The following is a 19205-nucleotide window of genomic DNA, read 5'->3' as shown; positions in this document are numbered from 1 at the left end:
AGATTAAGAGGAGAGGAGATGGCTCAACCAGATGCTTGCTATGTAAGCCTAAGGCCAACAGTTCAGACCCCCGTCCTGACGTGGAAAAGCCAGCTGTGGGTTGGGGTGGCTCAGGAGATAAAGCACATGTCAGAGAAGCCCGGAGACCACAGTTCTGATCCCAGCAGCCATAGTGGAAACAGGAAGTCCCTGGAGCTTGCTGGTCATGTAGACTTCCAGATTGGTGAACTTCGAGTCCAGCCAGTCCGTGTGCTCCAGTTTCAGTGAGAAGTACTTCCTCAAACAATGAGTTGGAGAAGGAGAGATTTATTCTGGTAATGCTAATAAAGTTAGCATAAGTTCCATAGCTACTGAAGTAGCCAGATGGTAAAGACAAAATGACAAAAATTATAAACCTACTTTACAGAAAATGTTGGCAATAGTATGTATTATGGGCCTTGCTTGTGGTAGGTGTTTAATAAATTTATACTGAAAATAACTAAGTGATAGTAATGTTTTGGGGTCAGGAATATCGAATTGTACTTATTTAAGATCATCGAATGTAACTGGGCTTGTAAACGGCCATTCATCATCTGACCAGGTTTTTCATTTTATGCTAGCATCTATTGTGTTCATCATCTGGACAACCATGAAGTTCAGAATCGTGACTTGCCAGTCGGTAAGCTATAAACACTGTGGTTAGGAGCGTGATAATGATGATTATAGTCCAAGATTCTTAGAAGGTATAAGAATTTAAGGCTAGGTCTCTGCCCCTCGGTATTCTGGGCTGCCATGTTGTGTGGTGTGCTTGTTTTTGTTTATTTACTGGTCTTAGGGATTGAACCTAGGCTCTTGTGCATACTAGGCAGAAGCTTTGCCTCTAAGCCACACTCCCAGCCCCTACTGGTATGTTTTATGTGGTCATCCTTGTCATAGAAAAAGAGTTTTGTGGATGGTAACCACAGCCTGTCATATTATTGCAAGTTTGCTTTAACTCAAAATCTCAGGAAGTGCTGAAACATCATGTGTAAATGATTCCTATCTGAGTAGAAGCTATGTGCTTTAGATCTGGACAGAGACTGTGGCCAATAGGATTTCTCTGGAGATAGAATTCTCTTTTGGTTTATACTGATAAGTGACAGATGACAACTATACAATTAGCAATAGGGCCAGGCATGATGGCACACAATTTTAATCCAGCAGGAAAATTAGAAATCTAAACCTAGAGCCCAGCGTGGCACACACTTTTAGTTCCAGCACTCAAGGCAGAAGCACGCGAATCTCAGAATTCAAGGCCAGCCTGGACTATAAAGTGAGTTCCAGGACAGCCAGGGCTGTTACATGGAGAAACCTCATCTTGAAAAACCAAAATAAAAAAAAAGAAAGAAAGAAATTTAAGCATAAGCCAGGTATAGTGGCACACACCTTTATTCCAGCAGTTGGGAGGCAGAGATAGGCAGATCTCTGTGAGTTTAAGGCCAGCCTGGTAAAAAACAGTAAATAAATAAAATTTTAAAGTTAGTAGCCAAGTGTTCCTTTCCTTGAGGATTATCTGAGCTGTGACACTTTGACAGGTACTCTGTGCAGCTCGCCGGTGCCTTTGCGATAGCAACAGTAAGCACGACCGAGGACTTGCTTTTCTTTCCAAGCTTATAGCCCCAGCACTTGCCAGGTGCCTAGTACAGTAGCTTCCAGTAGAACTAGCTTGAGTGTATAAATAAGGGGTTTTTGTTCTATGCCAAGGGATTGTGAACAGTGATAATATTCATAGTGTTGCACATTTCCCCCTTATTGCAGGACTGGCGGGATTGTGAACAGTAATATACATAGTGTTGCACATTTCCCCCTTATTGCAGGACTGGCGGGATTGTGAACAGTGATAATATACATAGTGTTGCACATTTCCCCCTTATTGCAGGACTGGCGGGATTGTGAACAGTGATAATATACATAGTGTTGCACATTTCCCCCTTATTGCAGGACTGGCGGGATTGTGAACAGTGATAATATACATAGTGTTGCACATTTCCCCCCTTATTGCAGGACTGGCGGGAGCTGTGGGTGGATGATGCCATTTGGCGGTTGCTGTTCTCCATGATCCTTTTTGTCATCATGATTCTCTGGCGACCATCAGCAAATAACCAGAGGTACTGGGACTCTTTATTCTGCTACCAGAATGACCATGCTGTCAAGTAAGGTGCTGTTGTAGGGCACTGTCAGGTCTGGTTGCGTAGTGGACACTAGGTGGAAGTGCTTCTTCAGCCCTTCCATTTACCTGCTTTGTGGTTCTGGCATGCTGTCTCTTTTGCTTCTTTGGGTCTTAGTTCCCTTTTTTGTAATGAAAGGGAATAAAACCAAGTGACTTAGGTCTTTTTTAATAGGTTATCTGCCCCCTGATAATAGGTTTCTCTGCTGATGCAGTAAGCCAGATCAAGCCGAATTGAAAAAGTAAAAGAACAGGTTTATTTGAGCAGAGCAACTCCCAGGTGAGTTCTCTAGCCCAGAGATCGAGGCAGGAGAAGTCACACGCCCAAAATAAAGCTGGCCTGTAGGCGAGCAGTGGTGAGGTGTCTGCCACAAGCTGGGTTTATGCCCACACATGGGGACTTGGATGGCTGGAAACTTCACGGGAGGAGCTGCAGTAGCCAGCAAGAATGAGGAACTGGGCTTTTTGGCGCCTTTTCTTTCTTGGAGATTCTCTGAGACGTTGAGGTTTGGAGAGAGAGGAATGGGGCTTTCTGGATCAAACAGCAGTAAGCTGGAGGTTCCAGCCGAACATGTTTCAACTCTGACAACATTTTACACTATAAATAATTGGTTTAGGCAAATATGGGAGAAAATAAATGAGGATCTCTCTACTTTCTGGTGTTCAGAAAGAAATAAAAAAATTCTGTAATAAAAATAATAGAAAATAATAGAAATAAAAAATCTAGCTTACTATGATACAGTAAAATGAAAGTCATGTTACCAACTGTGGAGTTTAAGGTCATCAGGTTATGGTTCAGTGCAGGCAAATCCTGATTAGGAGCTGCCCCATCCTTATCTTATCAGTGTCCATACCTTTGTTTCTGTTCTCTTTTTCCCTCCCTTATATTTAGATGATTAAAAGATTATGTTAAACGACATAACCCCAAAGGGAAAGGGCTAGAACTTAATAATCAGACAGATACACAAACTCAAGTAATAGAGAAAAGCTAAGAAAGAAAATAAAAGCAAGCTGAAGCCATACTGGTGGGAAGAGTGTACAGCTTTGGGCGCCTCTGTTAGATCTTTTCTGAGCTCGTTGCTCATTAGCTGTAATTTGGTTTAAAATGTTTCCTTTCCTCAGTCTTTAAAAGTTTTTTGTATTAGCCAGGCATAGTGGCACATGCCTTTAATTCCAGCACTGGGGAGGCAGAGGCAGGCAGATCTTTGTGAGTTTGAGGCCAGCCTGGTTCCAGGACAGCCAGGGCTACACAGAGAAGCCCTGTCTCGAAAAAAAAAAAAAAATGTGTATTACTGTCTTGCTTTCTTTTCCAAACACTGCCTGCATTCCCTGTGACTTCATATTAATCACTTAGTTACATTAACAGTGTTTTATATGAGGAAGATAAGATATAATACGGAAACAGTCTGTATATTGATGATGTACTCCAGTATCCCCTTGTACTGGTCTCCCCACCCTGTCGTGTGACAAAACTTTTCCTGGGAAAACAGCACACATGTCTTCTTACTCAGATAGGGAGCAACAGACCAATTCCAGTTTGGTGAACCAATGATCTTTATTGGGGTTACTAACAGGAATATGGGTGAGGGGTTACTTCCAGGAGCAGGAATGACTCAAAGACAGCTGCATCACCAAGGCCACCCCAGCATGGGTGACAGCTCACAGAGATGGGAACCTGGAGCACACGCACAACCTGCAGAAAGCGCAGCAGGTTGAGAGTGCCCTTTCCAGAGGCCTTAGTTGGTCTCAGCCTCTTTCAGCAGCTTGGCTGGTTTCCGCTGCTTCAGGCAGCTGGTCTAGTATCAGAATCTTTGCAGCTTGGCTGGTCAGAGAGTCTTACTTTGTAGCTTGGCTTTTCTGAATCTTTTTTTTTTTGCAACTTAGCTTTCATTCTCTGAGAGGGACTCTCAACTTTTATTGCTTACTCTGGCAGGGAGGGGCTTAGTGAATCTGGTTGGCTTCAGGAACTTCTGGAAGCTGTTTTGAGGTTTTTGCCTTCCTGTTTAAGGAGCCTTCCCTGCAGGATAGAATGTTTCAATCCTTGAAACTCACACTACACCCCCTCTCAGCCCCCTTACTTAACAGTTTTGTAAATCACATATATTTTATTCATTTGTTAGTTAATATCTTCCTTATCCTCCCATACCCCAAACAAAGCCCCAGATGTGATCCTGTGATAGCAAAGAACTGTTCTACTTCTAACCAGAGTTACTCAAGATCCAGAGTCTGGGAGAAGAACCCTGACAAGACTGTGCCCAGTCTCCTGCTACTTGCAAACTTATGGTTCCCGTCACCTCTCGTAGGTTTGGTAATTCACTAGACAGACACACAGAGATCACTGTAAGTGTTAGACTTATGGCCTCTGTTTATCTCCAACAAAGAAGAAAAGCTGTCATAAGCCAGGAGAAGACAGGATGCTGAGTCTGGAGGAACCAAACCAAAGCTTCCGGCTGGCTGCCTGCAGTATCACAGGCTGTACTATACTTTCTCTTGGCCGAATAAGACTGCAGAGTATTGCCAGTCTGGCAAACCCACCTGAACCTTAGGCACTCAGAATTTTTGTTGGGGATCTGTTACATGTAGCTGTGTGTCTGACCTTACATTTTTAACCCTTTCTGGTGGTCAGGCTAATACCTTTATATACCTGAATGGTTTTCTCTGGTCCTACCCAGACCCAGGGTCCCACAGCCACTTACGTTAATTACAACTGCTCGGCCATTAGTTTAGGTCTATTACTGACTAGCTCTTACGCTTAAATTAACCATAATTCTTACCTATGTTTAGCCACATGGCTTGGTACCTTTTCTCAGTTCAGCCTTGTCATCTTGCTTCCTCTGTGTCTGGCTGGTGACTCCTGACTCTCCTGTCCTCTTCCCAGAATTCTCTTAGTCTGCTTGGTCTGCCTATACTTCCTGCCTGGCTACTGGCCAATCAGCGTTTTATTAAACCAGTGTACAAGAGCATTATCCCACAGCACCTTTAGTCTCCATTTCCTGGACAGGTCAGAACTAACATGGATATTAGTTCTAATAAGATATGACCTGAGGCCCTTTTTGCAGACCACACTGTTAGATCCCAAGGGAAACCAAGATATTCCCATCAAGCAAGGACCTTCTGGCTGGGTGGTGGTGACAAATGTCTTTAATCCCAGTACAGACCGGGACAGAGGTAGGCAGATCTCTAAGTTTGAGGCCAGCCTAGGCTACAGAGCAAGTTCCAGGACAGTCAGGACTACACAAAGAAACCTTGTCTCAAAAAATAAAAAATAAAAAAATAAAGAACCTTCTGTAGGCATGGAGATCCCCTCCCAATGTCCAAGGGCAGAAATCAGACCTTGCTTTGTGTAAGATTGATTCTTCATTATACAGATGCTACCACATTTATGTGACAGACACAGATGCACCATTAATATAACTAGCATATAAGGGAGTCAGTTTGTGGGTGGGATATCTTAACTAATATGTCTTCTCAAACCATTACAGGGCCATCAAGATAGCTCATTTGGTGAAGACACCTATTTGCACCGTGCCTGCTGACCTAAGTTCAATCCCCCAACCCATCTGGTAGAAGGAAAAAAATTGACTCTTCCATGTTGTCCTCTGACCTCCATGTATGCACACACACACACACACACACACACACACACACACGAATAAAAAACATTACATAACATTTTTATGTTTTTTGCTGCTGTAATTATTCATTTAATCCTTTGATCTTCCAGGCTTGATACTTAGAAGATATTTATATAGACTATGTAGCATAAAACTGAGGTGGCTTCTAGTAAACCCATTTCTTCCATGGACAGCCCTGCCATGATTGTTACAGCTTGAGGATTCTTTTAAGTCACTCTCCCAACACATTGATTATAATTAAGCCTTGTGGTCCTTGTGTTAAACTGTGGTCATGCTAGATTTAAGGAAGTTTCTGTCCTTTTTGAGTAGTGGTGCTAGGGATTGAACCTAGGGCCTTCTGTCGTCTTTCTTGGCAATAGTCTCTGCCTTACTCTCATCCTTACGTTGTGTGTGGGCTTGGCCTTAGTTACTACATCAAATAGAGGTGGGGGGGGGTCTGTCTTCCTCTCATCCTTACGTTGTGTGTGGGCTTGGCCTTAGTTACTACATTAAATAGAGGTGGGGGGGGGTCTGTCTTCCTCTCATCCTTACATTGTGTGTGGGCTTGGCCTTAGTTACTACATCAAATAGAGGTGGGGGGGGGTCTGTCTTACTCTCATCCTTACGTTGTTTGTGGGCTTGGCCTTAGTTACTACATCAAATAGAGGTGGGGGGGGTCTGTCTTACTCTCATCCTTACGTTGTTTGTGGGCTTGGCCTTAGTTACTACATCAAATAGAGGTGGGGGGGGTCTCTGTCTTACTCTCACTTCAGATGCTTTTCAAACTGTAACTGTGATCTTTTCCAGTTAAGTTAGCCCTTAATAAGTGACCAATATTCCCTGTTCCTATCTTACTTAAATTTTTTTTTTTCCTCATGAGAGATTTTAAAACAAAATAAAATGAAAGTGTTAGACAGCAATAAAATGAGAAGTACAGAAGGAGGTCAAAACTAAAGCCTTCTAGGGATCACCAAGTCTCATTGCCAAGTCTGTTGGGAATACTGAGGAAAGGCATCAGAGATGTGCTCAGTTAGTAGCTTTCTCGTGTGGAGACTGAGGTTTTAAACTACCTGGGGCACCTAAAGTTAGATCTCCTTTTTTTAGTCAGCTCGAAAGTTGAAGTTTTAAATTAGAGCTATTTTTCTTTTTTTTTTTTTTTTTTTTTTTTTGGTTTTTCGAGACAGGGTTTCTCTGTGTAGCTTTGCGCCTTTCCTGGAACTCACTTGGTAGTCCAGGCTGGCCTCGAACTCACAGAGATCCGCCTGGCTCTGCCTCCCGAGTGCTGGGATTAAAGGCGTGCGCCACCACCGCCCGGCGTTATTTTTCTAATATATGTCTTTGAAATACATTGTTTTAAACATTTCATAGTGACTTGAATTAGAGGTTTTTTATTGCTTAATAAGAGACAGAGTCTCGCTGTGTCATCTAGACTAGACTTGCTTTGAACTCTTTTTTTTTTTTTGCATTTTATTTTTTACTTTTATTATTATTATTATTATTATTATTATTATTATTATTATTGTGTGTGTGTGTGTGTGTGTGTGTGGTTTCTCTGTGTAGCTTTGGAGCCTGTCCTGTATCTCGCTGTCTAGACCAGGCTGGCCTCGAACTCACAGAACTCTGCCTCCTGAGTGCCGGGCTTATAGGCCAGCTTTGAACTCTTAACTGTCCTGCCTCAGCCTCCCTAGTTCTGGGATTACAGGTTTGTGCTGCCTCACCTAGCTTGACTTTACTTTTCAGAAAACACTACTGAGAGTTTGGACTCTTGTTCTATTGTCTCCATTTACAGATGAGGAAATTAACTTGTCTAAGTCCCCCGGAGTCTGTGGCTCATACCATCCCGCTATTCAGTTGATGGAACAGGCATTTAAGAACTGTGTGATGGAAGAGCTGAGGGAACAGGCATTAAGAACTAACTGTGTGATGGAAGAGCTGAGGGAACAGGCATTAAGAACTAACTGTGTGAAGGGAAGAGCTGAGGGAACAGGCATTAAGAACTAACTGTGTGATGGAAGAGCTGAGGGACGGGCATTAAGAACTAACTGTGTGATGGAAGAGCTGAGGGACGGGCATTAAGAACTAACTGTGTGATGGAAGAGCTGAGGGAACAGGCATTAAGAACTAACTGTGTGAAGGGAAGAGCTGAGGGAACAGGCATTAAGAACTAACTGTGTGAAGGGAAGAGCTGAGGGAACAGGCATTTAAGAACTGTGTGAAGGGAAGAGCTGAGGGAACAGGCATTTAAGAACTAACTGTGTGATGGCTGGGCGGCGGCGGCGCACGCCTTTAATCCCAGCACTTGGGAGGCAGAGCCAGGCGGATCTCTGTGAGTTCGAGGCCAGCCTGGGCTACCAAGTGAGTCCCAGGAAAGGCGCAAAGCTACACGGAGAAACCCTGTCTCGAAAAACCAAAAAAAAAAAAAAAAAAACAAAACTGTGTGATGGAAGAGCTGAGGAACGGGCATTAAGAACTGTGTGATGGAAGAGCTGAGGAACGGGCATTAAGAACTAACTGTGTGATGGAAGAGCTGAGGAACGGGCATTAAGAACTAACTGTGTGATGGAAGAGCTGAGGAACGGGCATTAAGAACTAACTGTGTGATGGAAGAGCTGAGGAACGGGCATTAAGAACTAACTGTGTGATGGAAGAGCTGAGGGACGGGCATTAAGAACTAACTGTGTGATGGAAGAGCTGAGGAACGGGCATTAAGAACTAACTGTGTGATGGAAGAGCTGAGGAACGGGCATTAAGAACTAACTGTGTGATGGAAGAGCTGAGGGACGGGCATTAAGAACTAACTGTGTGATGGAAGAGCTGAGGAACGGGCATTAAGAACTAACTGTGTGATGGAAGAGCTGAGGAACGGGCATTAAGAACTGTGTGATGGAAGAGCTGAGGGACGGGCATTAAGAACTGTGTGATGGAAGAGCTGAGGGACGGGCATTAAGAACTAACTGTGTGATGGAAGAGCTGAGGGACGGGCATTAAGAACTAACTGTGTGATGGAAGAGCTGAGGGACGGGCATTAAGAACTAACTGTGTGATGGAAGAGCTGAGGGACGGGCATTAAGAACTAACTGTGTGATGGAAGAGCTGAGGGACGGGCATTAAGAACTAACTGTGTGATGGAAGAGCTGAGGAACGGGCATTAAGAACTGTGATGGAAGAGCTGAGGGACGGGCATTAAGAACTAACTGTGTGATGGAAGAGCTGAGGGACGGGCATTAAGAACTAACTGTGTGATGGAAGAGCTGAGGAACGGGCATTAAGAACTAACTGTGTGATGGAAGAGCTGAGGGACGGGCATTAAGAACTAACTGTGTGATGGAAGAGCTGAGGGACGGGCATTAAGAACTAACTGTGTGATGGAAGAGCTGAGGGACGGGCATTAAGAACTAACTGTGTGATGGAAGAGCTGAGGGACGGGCATTAAGAACTAACTGTGTGATGGAAGAGCTGAGGGACGGGCATTAAGAACTAACTGTGTGATGGAAGAGCTGAGGAACGGGCATTAAGAACTAACTGTGTGATGGAAGAGCTGAGGGACGGGCATTAAGAACTAACTGTGTGATGGAAGAGCTGAGGGACGGGCATTAAGAACTAACTGTGTGATGGAAGAGCTGAGGGACGGGCATTAAGAACTAACTGTGTGATGGAAGAGCTGAGGGACGGGCATTAAGAACTAACTGTGTGATGGAAGAGCTGAGGGACGGGCATTAAGAACTAACTGTGTGATGGAAGAGCTGAGGAACGGGCATTAAGAACTAACTGTGTGATGGAAGAGCTGAGGGACGGGCATTAAGAACTAACTGTGTGATGGAAGAGCTGAGGGACGGGCATTAAGAACTAACTGTGTGATGGAAGAGCTGAGGGACGGGCATTAAGAACTAACTGTGTGATGGAAGAGCTGAGGGACGGGCATTAAGAACTAACTGTGTGATGGAAGAGCTGAGGAACGGGCATTAAGAACTAACTGTGTGATGGAAGAGCTGAGGGACGGGCATTAAGAACTAACTGTGTGATGGAAGAGCTGAGGGACGGGCATTAAGAACTAACTGTGTGATGGAAGAGCTGAGGGACGGGCATTAAGAACTAACTGTGTGATGGAAGAGCTGCTGCAGTTGCACTTCCAGTCTAAGTTCTGTGATGCTCAGAGAGCGGTGTTCCCCGTGGCATTCCCTCTGTGCTCTTCCGCCAGGTTTGCCTTTTCACCCTTGTCAGAGGAAGATGAAGAGGATGAGCAGAAGGAACCGATGCTGAAGGAAAGCTTTGGTGAGCTTTGGAGAAAACTCACTGTTCTTATGTGGGCTTTCAGTATTTTTTTTTCTCAAAGAAAATAATTTTAAAAGAAAAAAAAACAGCGATATGATTCTTCTGTTTGGTAAAGTTAGGGTGAAGGGAGAACAAGCTTTAAGTGGAGCCACGATGAACCCAGTAACACTTCTGCATGATGTCCAGATCCCTTGTAGAAATGAGACACAAATTTAGCTTTGCACTTCTATTACACATGTTGTTAGGATAGAGGAGCATCTGTTCATAGTTTAGTCAGTAAGCTTAACATAAGTCTGAGTATGGTTTTGCTTTGGTGGCTGGTGTAATGACAAAGTTAACCAATCTGTGGCCTTTTGTTGTGTTTTCCTTCCCTTTTACAGAAGGAATGAAAATGAGAAGTACCAAGCAGGAACCAAATGGAAATAGTAAAGTCAGCAAAGCAGTAAGGATGACTTTTTTCCTTTCTTTGTGATCTCGGCCTGGTCTGTGGCCCATGGTGGAACCCAAGCTTGTTAGGGGTAGGCCTTAATGGTTTTTTGTAACTATGGTTTTTTTTTGTTTTTCAAGACAGGGTTTCTCTGTGTATCCCTGGCTGTCTTGGAACTTGCTTTGTAGACCAGGCTGGCCTCGAACTCACAGAGATCCGCCTACCTCTTCCTCCCAAGTGCTGGGGTTAAAGGCCTGCTGTTATGCTTGCTTTTAAATATTTTAATTTTAATTTTACTATGTTTCTATTTCTTTTTTGGTTTTCTGAGACAAGGTTTCTCTATATAACAGTCCTGGCTGTCCTGGAACTCGCTCTGTAGACTAGGCTGGTCTTGAACTCACAGAGATCCACTTGCCTCTGCTTCCTGAGTGCTGGGATCAAAGGCGTGTACCACCACCACTTGGCTACTGTATTTCTATTTTTATTAATTTATTTGTGTGTGTGTGTGTGTGTGTGTGTGTGTGTGTGTGTGTGTGTGTGTGTGTATGGATGTGAGTGGAGTAGGGTGTGTGTTATGCCTGTGTACAGGTCAGACAACAACTTATGGGAGTTGGTTCTCCCTTACCACCATGTGAGTTCCAGGGATTGAATCCAGGTCTTCAGGCTTGGCAGCAACACCCTTACCCCCTTGAGTCATCTTGCTGGCCTACGTGAATTAACCGTTACAGCAGTTTTTGTAGTCACTAAAAATTCCAGGACATTTTTCACGTTTTTTTAAGAAAGCAACTAATATTTGTAAGAATCCTCAAAAATACAAGCAAAACACCTAAGTAGTTAAAGTGTTCTTGAGAAAAATAATAAAGCTGAAGGCATCACACTAATGTGACTTCAAAATGCACCATAGTGGGACTGAGGAGGAGGAGGCTCTGCTGCATGGGTAAAGCACTTTCTGTAGAATCATCAGGGTCCGAGTTCAGATCCCCAGGCCCAATATAAAAGCCAGGCAAGCATGTGTAACCCAGGTCCTGGGAGGTGGAGGTGGGAGCATCTCTAGTGTTTGCTGGCCAGCTAATCTCGCTAATCACTGCACTCCAGATGCAGTGAAAGACCTTGTCTCAAAAAATATGTGGGTGAGCCGGGCAGTGGTGGCGCACGCCTTTAATCCCAGCACTTGGGAGGCAGAGGCAGGTGGATCTCTGTGAGTTTGAGGCTAGCCTGGTCTACAAAGCAAGTTCCAGGAAAGGCGCAAAGCTACACAGAGAAACTCTGTCTCAAAAAACCAAAAAAAAAAAAAAAAAAAAAAGTGGCGGTAAGGTGGCCCGGCAGTTGAAGGCTTGTGCTGCCAAGCCTGATGACTCGAGTTTGGTGGAAAGCAAGAACTCCTTTAAACTGTCCCACAAAGCTATAAATGAATAAATGTAAAAAAAAAAAAATTAGCTAAGGTGAGGAATGATTGAGAAGGACAAATATTAATATCTGGCGTGAGTACACACACGCTTATACATACCTGCGTGTATACAAACACATATACTTCCACAAAAACGTTCCACAGGGAGCTAGAGCTATAGTTCACAGTAGAGTATGTTCAGCCTGCATGAGTCCTAGGTATAACCCACAGGACAACTAAAACAAACCTACAGAGCCATCATAATCAAAACAATGTGGTATTGGCATGAAAATGGAGAAGTGAACCAATGGAACATGGTAGAGAGCCTAGAGGTTACATTTATACATTTCTGGTCATTTGAATTTTGACAGAGGTACTAAGGACAGATAGTAAGAAAAGGACATTTTTTTTTCTTTTTTCAATAAATCATGTTAGAGAAACTAGAAGTCTATTCAAAATGAAGTAAAGGCTCTGGGGGATATAGTTCAGTTGTAGAGTTCCAGCCTTGCCTGAATGAGGTCCTAGGTTCAATCCCCAGGACCATAAATGGGGTGAGTTTTCGGTGTGTGTGTGTGTGTGTGTGATTAAGGTCTTAAATATAAGGCCTGAAACTGTAAAACTCATAGAAGAAGACAGGAGAGCCATTGCGTCATATTGGTCTGCATAATGAGTTGCTTTTTGTTTTTTGTTTTTAATTTGGATCAAGCAGCTTAGGCCACAAAACCAAAAATGGAACAGCCGTCACATAGAATTGCATCAAACCAGAAAGCTGCTATTCAGTCGACAGAGTAAATAGCCATGGAATGAGAGAAAATATGGTTAATATCTATATATAAGGAACTCAAAACAAGTCAGTAGCAGGAAAACATGCTGATTAAAAGGAGGCAAGGGACCTGAATAGAAATTCTCACAGGAAGATGTTACAAATGTATGTTTAAAAAATGTTCGCTACAGCTGATGAAGAAGAGCTGAATAAAACCACAGTGAGCTGTCTGTCACCTCATAGCTGCTAGAGTGGCTGTTATCCTAAAGGCAAAGGATGAAAACCTCAGTGAGAGCGGGGAGTACTAGGAACCCTGTATGTGTTCTGCTAAACATGGGTTAGTGTGGGGAGTCCCTGAAAATCCACGTAAAGCTACTTACTCCGTGGCTTAGAATCCTGCTGCTGGGCATGCAGTCCTAAGAAGTCAGTGTGCTGAAAGGATGCCCACATTCCCAGGCTCATTGTGGCAGCCTCAGCAGCAAAGATACTTCAGTTAAGTTCATTCAGTGACCAGGGCATGCTTGCACACACCTTTAATCCCAGCACTCAGCAAGCAGAAGCAGGCAAATCTCTGAGTTCAAGGCCAGCCTGGTCTACAAAGTGAATTTCCAGGATAGCCGGGGCTACATAGAGAAACTGTGTCTTGAACCTCCCCCCCCCCCAAAAAAAAAAACCCAAAAAACAAAAAAGCAAAAACAACAACAACAAAAAAAATGTTTCACTCAGTGGATGACTTAGTGAAGAGAATATCCACAGTCACATTGCATTTATTCTTAAAACAGAAGGAAATCCCGATAATTTCAGTGACACTGCTGAACTAGAAGACATTTTGTTAAATAAGCCAGGTGTAGAAAAACAAGTTCTTCATGATCGTTATTTGTGAAATCTGATAATGTTGAACACACAGGGAAAGAAGGTTGAGTAGTAGTCAGGGGTTGGGATACTAGGGAGAGGTTAGTCAAAGGTATTTGAAGAAAATTTTTAATCAAATTTTTTGTCAGCCTCAATTGCCATGTGCATGTATTATATAACAAAAGGCTGCTAAAAGAATAAAGGTCTTATGAACTCGGATCTATTCTTGAGACATTGGTGGTATGTTTTAGTAACAGTTGGTATTTATGTTCCCAGCAGGAAGATGATTTGAAGTGGGTAGAAGAGAATGTTCCTTCTTCCGTGACTGATGTGTAAGTGCTTGAATCGTTACTATATGAGCCCTGTTTCAGTGCTAGTATTACTTTATTGTTGTTTTCAGTGGACAATCTGAAGAGAAGTCTAATGAGAATATGGATCAAGCAATGGTTAAAAGATTGGGAGTAACATAAAAACAAAAATAGTTAGGATTACTCATTCAGATGACATCTGCTTAGAAATATTTAGCTCTAGATCAGTCTCAAATCCGTAGGGTATGCTTTTAAAAAGTGAAGTTAATGAGGTGTTGACCCTGCCGCACTGTAGAGTATGTTTTATTCTTTCTATAGAACTTGAGCGACCCTCATTCTCTATTTGCTTTTGTTTCTCCTCTTGAAGGGCTGTAATAAGGTAAAATCCTAGCTGAGTTGTAAAAAAGCTTTAAAATGCATTCATTGTTCTGATGTCCTTCATGAACTGGTTATGGCCTTATTAAATGTCATGTTTCTCTGCAGAGCACTTCCGGCCTTGCTGGATTCAGATGAGGTTAGTAATCAAATCACGGACATTATCTCTGTGGATCTGGTAACTGAATAGTATTCATGAATATTCTATTGAGGAGTCTTATCTTTTCTGTATATCTATGTAACATACTCCCTTTTCCAGAGTTATGTGATCAGACTTAGGAATATTTTCATTTAAAAGTTGAGTAACAAGCCAGGTGTAGTGATGCACACCTTTAATACCAGCACTCAGGAGGCAAAGGCGGTTGGATCTCTGAGTGAGTTCTAGGACAGCCAGGGCTACACAGAGAAACCCTGTCTCCAAACAAAACAAAACTAAAAAGTTGGGTAACGGACACTGAACTCTGTACTATGTAGTTCCTTTGTCTTTAAGAAATTCAAATTTGTCGTACTCTAATCTTGGCAAAACTAGGAATAATGTTGAAAAAAGAATCTAGTAGATTAGAACAAATTATAAATCATTTCAAGTAGCTTACTACTAAATTCAGTGTTTCTGTGTTATTGTTCTATAAATGAGATTATAATTAATTAGTACCTCTCATTTATGCTGATTTTAAATCTATTTTTCCCTTTAAAATTTGTTTTCATTTTATTTTATATGTGTGAGTGTTTTGCCTGCATGTATGCCTGTGCATCACTTGCATGCTTAGTGCCCTTGGAGACCAAAAGAAGACATCTGGTCCCCTAGAACTGGAGTTACAGGTGGTTGTTAGTCACCATGTAGGTGCTGGGAATTGAACCTGGATTCTCTGAAAGAGCTGCTAGTTAGTCCTCTTACCTGCTGAGCCATCTCTCCAGCTGAAGTTTTTAATCTCTTACTTTGATTCCGTACAGTCTATTAAGAAGCTTTCACATGGTCTTATTTAAGAATTATGACCTGACCGTATGGAATTGACTATATACATCTTTTGGTGTGATATTTTTTATTTTCACGACAGAATTTCTCTGTAACAGCTCTGGCTGCACTGGAACTCACTCTGTAGACGAGGCTGGCCTTGAACTCACAGAGATCCACTTGCCTCTGCCTCTGAGTGCTGGGATTAAAGGTGTGTACCACCAACCTGCTATGTACATCTTTTGAGTGTTAGGGTGTTCTAATCATTGTTACAAAGTGTTTAGAAACATTTTGCCTGATTCTGACTGATTGTGTTGAACTGTCTACCAAAACAATTTGTTGATTTTTTTTTTTTTTACTGGCCTGCTGTATGACAGTATAAAAATGTCAAATCCTGAAGCTGTTGGATATATTGAACAATGAAAACCCTTCATTTGTGATCTGAATTATTCCACACAACACTTTGGTTTCTGGGTTATATTCTTTAGATTCCTGGATCTCTCTCAGAATCTTCCTCTGTTGCAGGATAGTATATCACACTGTGGACCCCGAGATTGCATTATTTACTAGAAAAACCTGTTTCTAGTTGTGGTGTGGCTCAGCTCTAGCACACACCTTTAATCCAAGAGCTTTCTGCTTGAATATTGTAAACAGGACTAAATCAAGTCAACCATAAGTCAAGAGGTAGAGCAAGCAACCAGCTGACAGGAAGTGAACATAGGGTTATTAGGAAAAACCGTAGAGTAAGAGGGAGTCAGGAGGACGGATAGAAAGATGCACAGGAAGTAGAAGAGAGGAGGGACATTCAGTTTGAGGAGAGGTGTTTGAGACAGCATAGGAGAAGGGGAGAGGCTTCTGGAAATAGGCTGAGGAGGAAGGTCAGCTGGGTGCTTTCTCTGCCTCTCTGAGCTAGCAGGCTTTCACTTCAGAATCTGGCTCCTAAGCCTTTATTGGTAAAATCGAACAATTGAAATTTTGTTAAAAACAACATTCTTCTGCTTTCTGTTTGCCATCAAGGACCCCCTTGGTCTCATCTCTCTAGCCCTACTGTGTGCAGCTAAATAGGACAGTCTGTGTAAAGCCATCTATAGCTTACATGAAAATACAGGGATACTACAGTGCTTTTGGGAATTGATTTAATATTTGCCTTTGTGGAAAAACTATAAGACTTTGCAAGTAAACATAATGGCTACCACAGTCCTCTTTATGTGGTAAGAAAACACAAACTTTAACATCCTCAAAATCTTTGTTTTCATTTTCAAGACAGGGTTTCTCTGTGTATTCCTGGCTGTCTGGGAACTCAATTTATACACCAGGCTAGCCTTGAACTCAGAGTTCTTAGTGCTGGGATTAAAGGTGTATTCCCATATGCCCAGCAACCTTGCAATCTTTTTTAGTGTACAATACTCGTGTGTGTGTGTGTGTGTGTGTGTGTGTGTGTGTGTGTGTGTGTGTGTGTGTAGGCCAGAGGTCTATGTCATTGTCTTCCTCTGTGTGTGTCCACCTTATTTTTTGAAACAAGATATCTCGTTGAACCTGCAGCTTGATATTTCAGACTGGCTGGGCAGCATGACCCTGGATCTGAGCACCTATTTATTTATGTATTATTCTATGTGAGTGTTTGCCTGCATGTATGTATATACATCATGAGCGTGTCTGGTGCCTGAGGCCAGAGGAAGGTACAAGGACAACACACACACGAACACATCAGTTTAGTTAAAATAAGATTTCCACATATCTATGGTCCAACACTGTGTTTACCTTTGACAATACAGCATTGCACACTAAAAACTGTAAGGAAACTAAATTTCCTTCCGAGTTGTAGTCAAGTTGTTTAACCTTGAATGGAGCCTGTACTATTTCAGTATCATCATAGATACACTGCTGTAAATAATTAACACAGAAAAGTATTTGTGGGAAAATGTGTTTGAGCCATTTTTATAGAAATTGTTTGGAATGTAGACCATTTTAAGTTCTGTACTTAGAATACATCTTTTTCCTCCTTAGGAACGAATGATCACACACTTTGAAAGGTCGAAGATGGAGTGAGCAATGGGAGACTGTGTTGAAGATGGCTCGTACCAGGGAGGAGACCAGCGTGGGCGTCAGTCTTCTGCACTGCGCCATGGGATTCAAGGAAGCAATGGCATCTCACTCTGTTCCTTGATCTTTATGCACAGAGCTGGGGAGAGGTGTCAGCCAAGAACAGCCTACTGAAAACATGTTCATAGGATGAGAAAATCTACAAGCTTCTTTACATCATTGACACCCTTCCCTCCCAAACCCTACCATGGCTGTTTTTGCAACCTACATGTTGTCCCTGGACTTTCTCTTCAGTTGTTTAATCTGTTGGACTAGGAAGTTTAATGTTTCTGAAAGGACTATGTCAATCTGCACCATAATTTGTCATCTCTAGGAGCAACTGCCTGTGATTTCATTTATTTAGGAAGTTGTATTGGTGATGGGAGAAATTGTCATTTATCTTTCAGTTTCCCGAGAAGTCAAGGTTACATCTGCAGAAGTAGTTTGAGTAAAATAGGCCCTTCTGAGTTAAGGAACCATAGACCTATCAGTGACCAAAAGGGAGAGGGAAAAAGAGAGAGAAGGTTACACGTGTTTGAAAATCAAGTGCAATTTTGTTTACAAATGGTGTATATTAAAGATTTTTCTATTTCAGATGTGCTTTAAAGAGAAATATTAGCTTAACTCTTCTGACATCTGATATTATGACACATCCCATTGCTGGCAATGTGGTGCACACTCCAAAAATTTTAACTACCGTTTCGTTGGCCTCCAAGGGCAGCATTGCAGAGTCACAGGCAGTGCTTGGTTTGCCTTCGTGTCATTCTTGGGATTGCACTAGGTGCCAAGGGCACTCTGTTTAAGTGCTAGGATTATTGACCCTGCAGGAGAGACTATCCTGCTTCAGAAGGGGGAGCTTATAGAAAGGGAACAGGCCCCACTGCTTTTCAAGCAGTTATTCCTGCATGAGTGGTATGGAGGCCCTGACTGCTGCTCTTTTTTTTTTTTTTAAGATGGGACTGTTCTAGTATCTGGTGTTGGTTTAGAGACTGCTTATAAGGAGCATCACCAGGTGTTGGGATTCACTTGAAGCGCTGTATTTCTGTTTTAACAGTTCTGTCTAGTTTTGCCTTCCCAAGACTGTTCTACATGAAAAGTTCATGCCACTTTTTAATATAAAAATTTTAACAAAATTATTGGTTTCCTCATTTATTTCAAATTTTCTCTGTACACTCTTCTTTCAGATGCTAGTGGAGACTTTCTGTCTATGGCTTTACAGATTATCTTATTTTCTATTGAAACTGATGACCACAATTTAAAATAAGTCACACTATATGTTCTGGTTTGCTTTCAATGTTGTGATAAACACTATGACCAAAAGCACCTTGGAGAGGAAAGCATATATTTCAGGTCCTGTCATAATCCATCATTGATGAAAGCCAAGGCAGGAAGTCATCAAGCAGAAACTGAAGCAGAGGCCATGGAGAAACTGCTTACCCCACGCCTTGTCAGCTTTCTATCCTTTACACCCTGCCCTGGGGTGCCGGGGTGGTACCGCCCACAGTAGGATGGGCTTTTCACATCAATCATTAATCAAGAAAATGTCCCATAGACTTGCCTATGGGCTAATCTGATGGAGACATTTCTTTTAACTGAAGTTCCCCCCTCCCAGGTAACCCTAGTTTATGTCAGGTTGACAAAAAACTAACTCACATACCATAGTAAAATGTTAATAGCGTTTAGGGAACACTTCTCTACAGCTTTTTGCTATGGTGGTTTTTTTGAAACCTACTTTAGGCAGTGCCTTTAAAGAACAAATAATGTGCTGGGCGGTGGTGGCGTACGACTCTAATCCCAGCACTCGGGAGGCAGAGGCAGGCGGATCTTTGTGAGTTCGAGGCCTGCCTGGTCTACAGAGCAAGATCCAGGACAGGCACCAAAACTACACAGAGAAACCCTGTCTTGAAAAACCAAAAAAAAAAAAAAAAAAAAAAAAGAACAAATAATGTGAGGAAATGAGTGTATTCTGAAGCTAACCCATTGTTAAT

The 19205-nt window shown here is 42.4% G+C and overlaps 1 protein-coding gene across 2 annotated transcripts in view; it reads left to right on the top strand.

Moving 5' to 3' along the window:
- Positions 1 to 18353, top strand: part of Tmem87a (transmembrane protein 87A) — a 54609-nt gene extending 36256 nt beyond the window's left edge. The window contains exons 14-20 of one of the 2 annotated variants that reach the window (XM_052726255.1): positions 600 to 658; positions 2023 to 2126; positions 9998 to 10071; positions 10452 to 10513; positions 13780 to 13832; positions 14292 to 14322; positions 17143 to 18353. In XM_052726255.1, coding sequence (XP_052582215.1) covers positions 600 to 658; positions 2023 to 2126; positions 9998 to 10071; positions 10452 to 10513; positions 13780 to 13832; positions 14292 to 14322; positions 17143 to 17184 — 425 coding nt within the window. In that variant the 3' untranslated portion in view covers positions 17185 to 18353. Of the gene's footprint in view, positions 1 to 599; positions 659 to 2022; positions 2127 to 9997; positions 10072 to 10451; positions 10514 to 13776; positions 13833 to 14291; positions 14323 to 17142 lie in introns of both variants that reach the window. The other variant, XM_052726252.1, reaches the window with a different exon arrangement.
- The last annotated feature ends 852 nt before the right edge of the window (positions 18354 to 19205 follow it).

This window comes from Peromyscus californicus, unplaced genomic scaffold, assembly GCF_007827085.1.
Source record: "Peromyscus californicus insignis strain IS unplaced genomic scaffold, ASM782708v3 Scaffold_7__1_contigs__length_154581171, whole genome shotgun sequence".
NCBI classification, from domain to species: Eukaryota; Metazoa; Chordata; class Mammalia; order Rodentia; family Cricetidae; genus Peromyscus; species Peromyscus californicus.
Note: the sequence above shows the minus strand (reverse complement) of the source record. Positions and strands in the feature narration are given on the sequence as shown.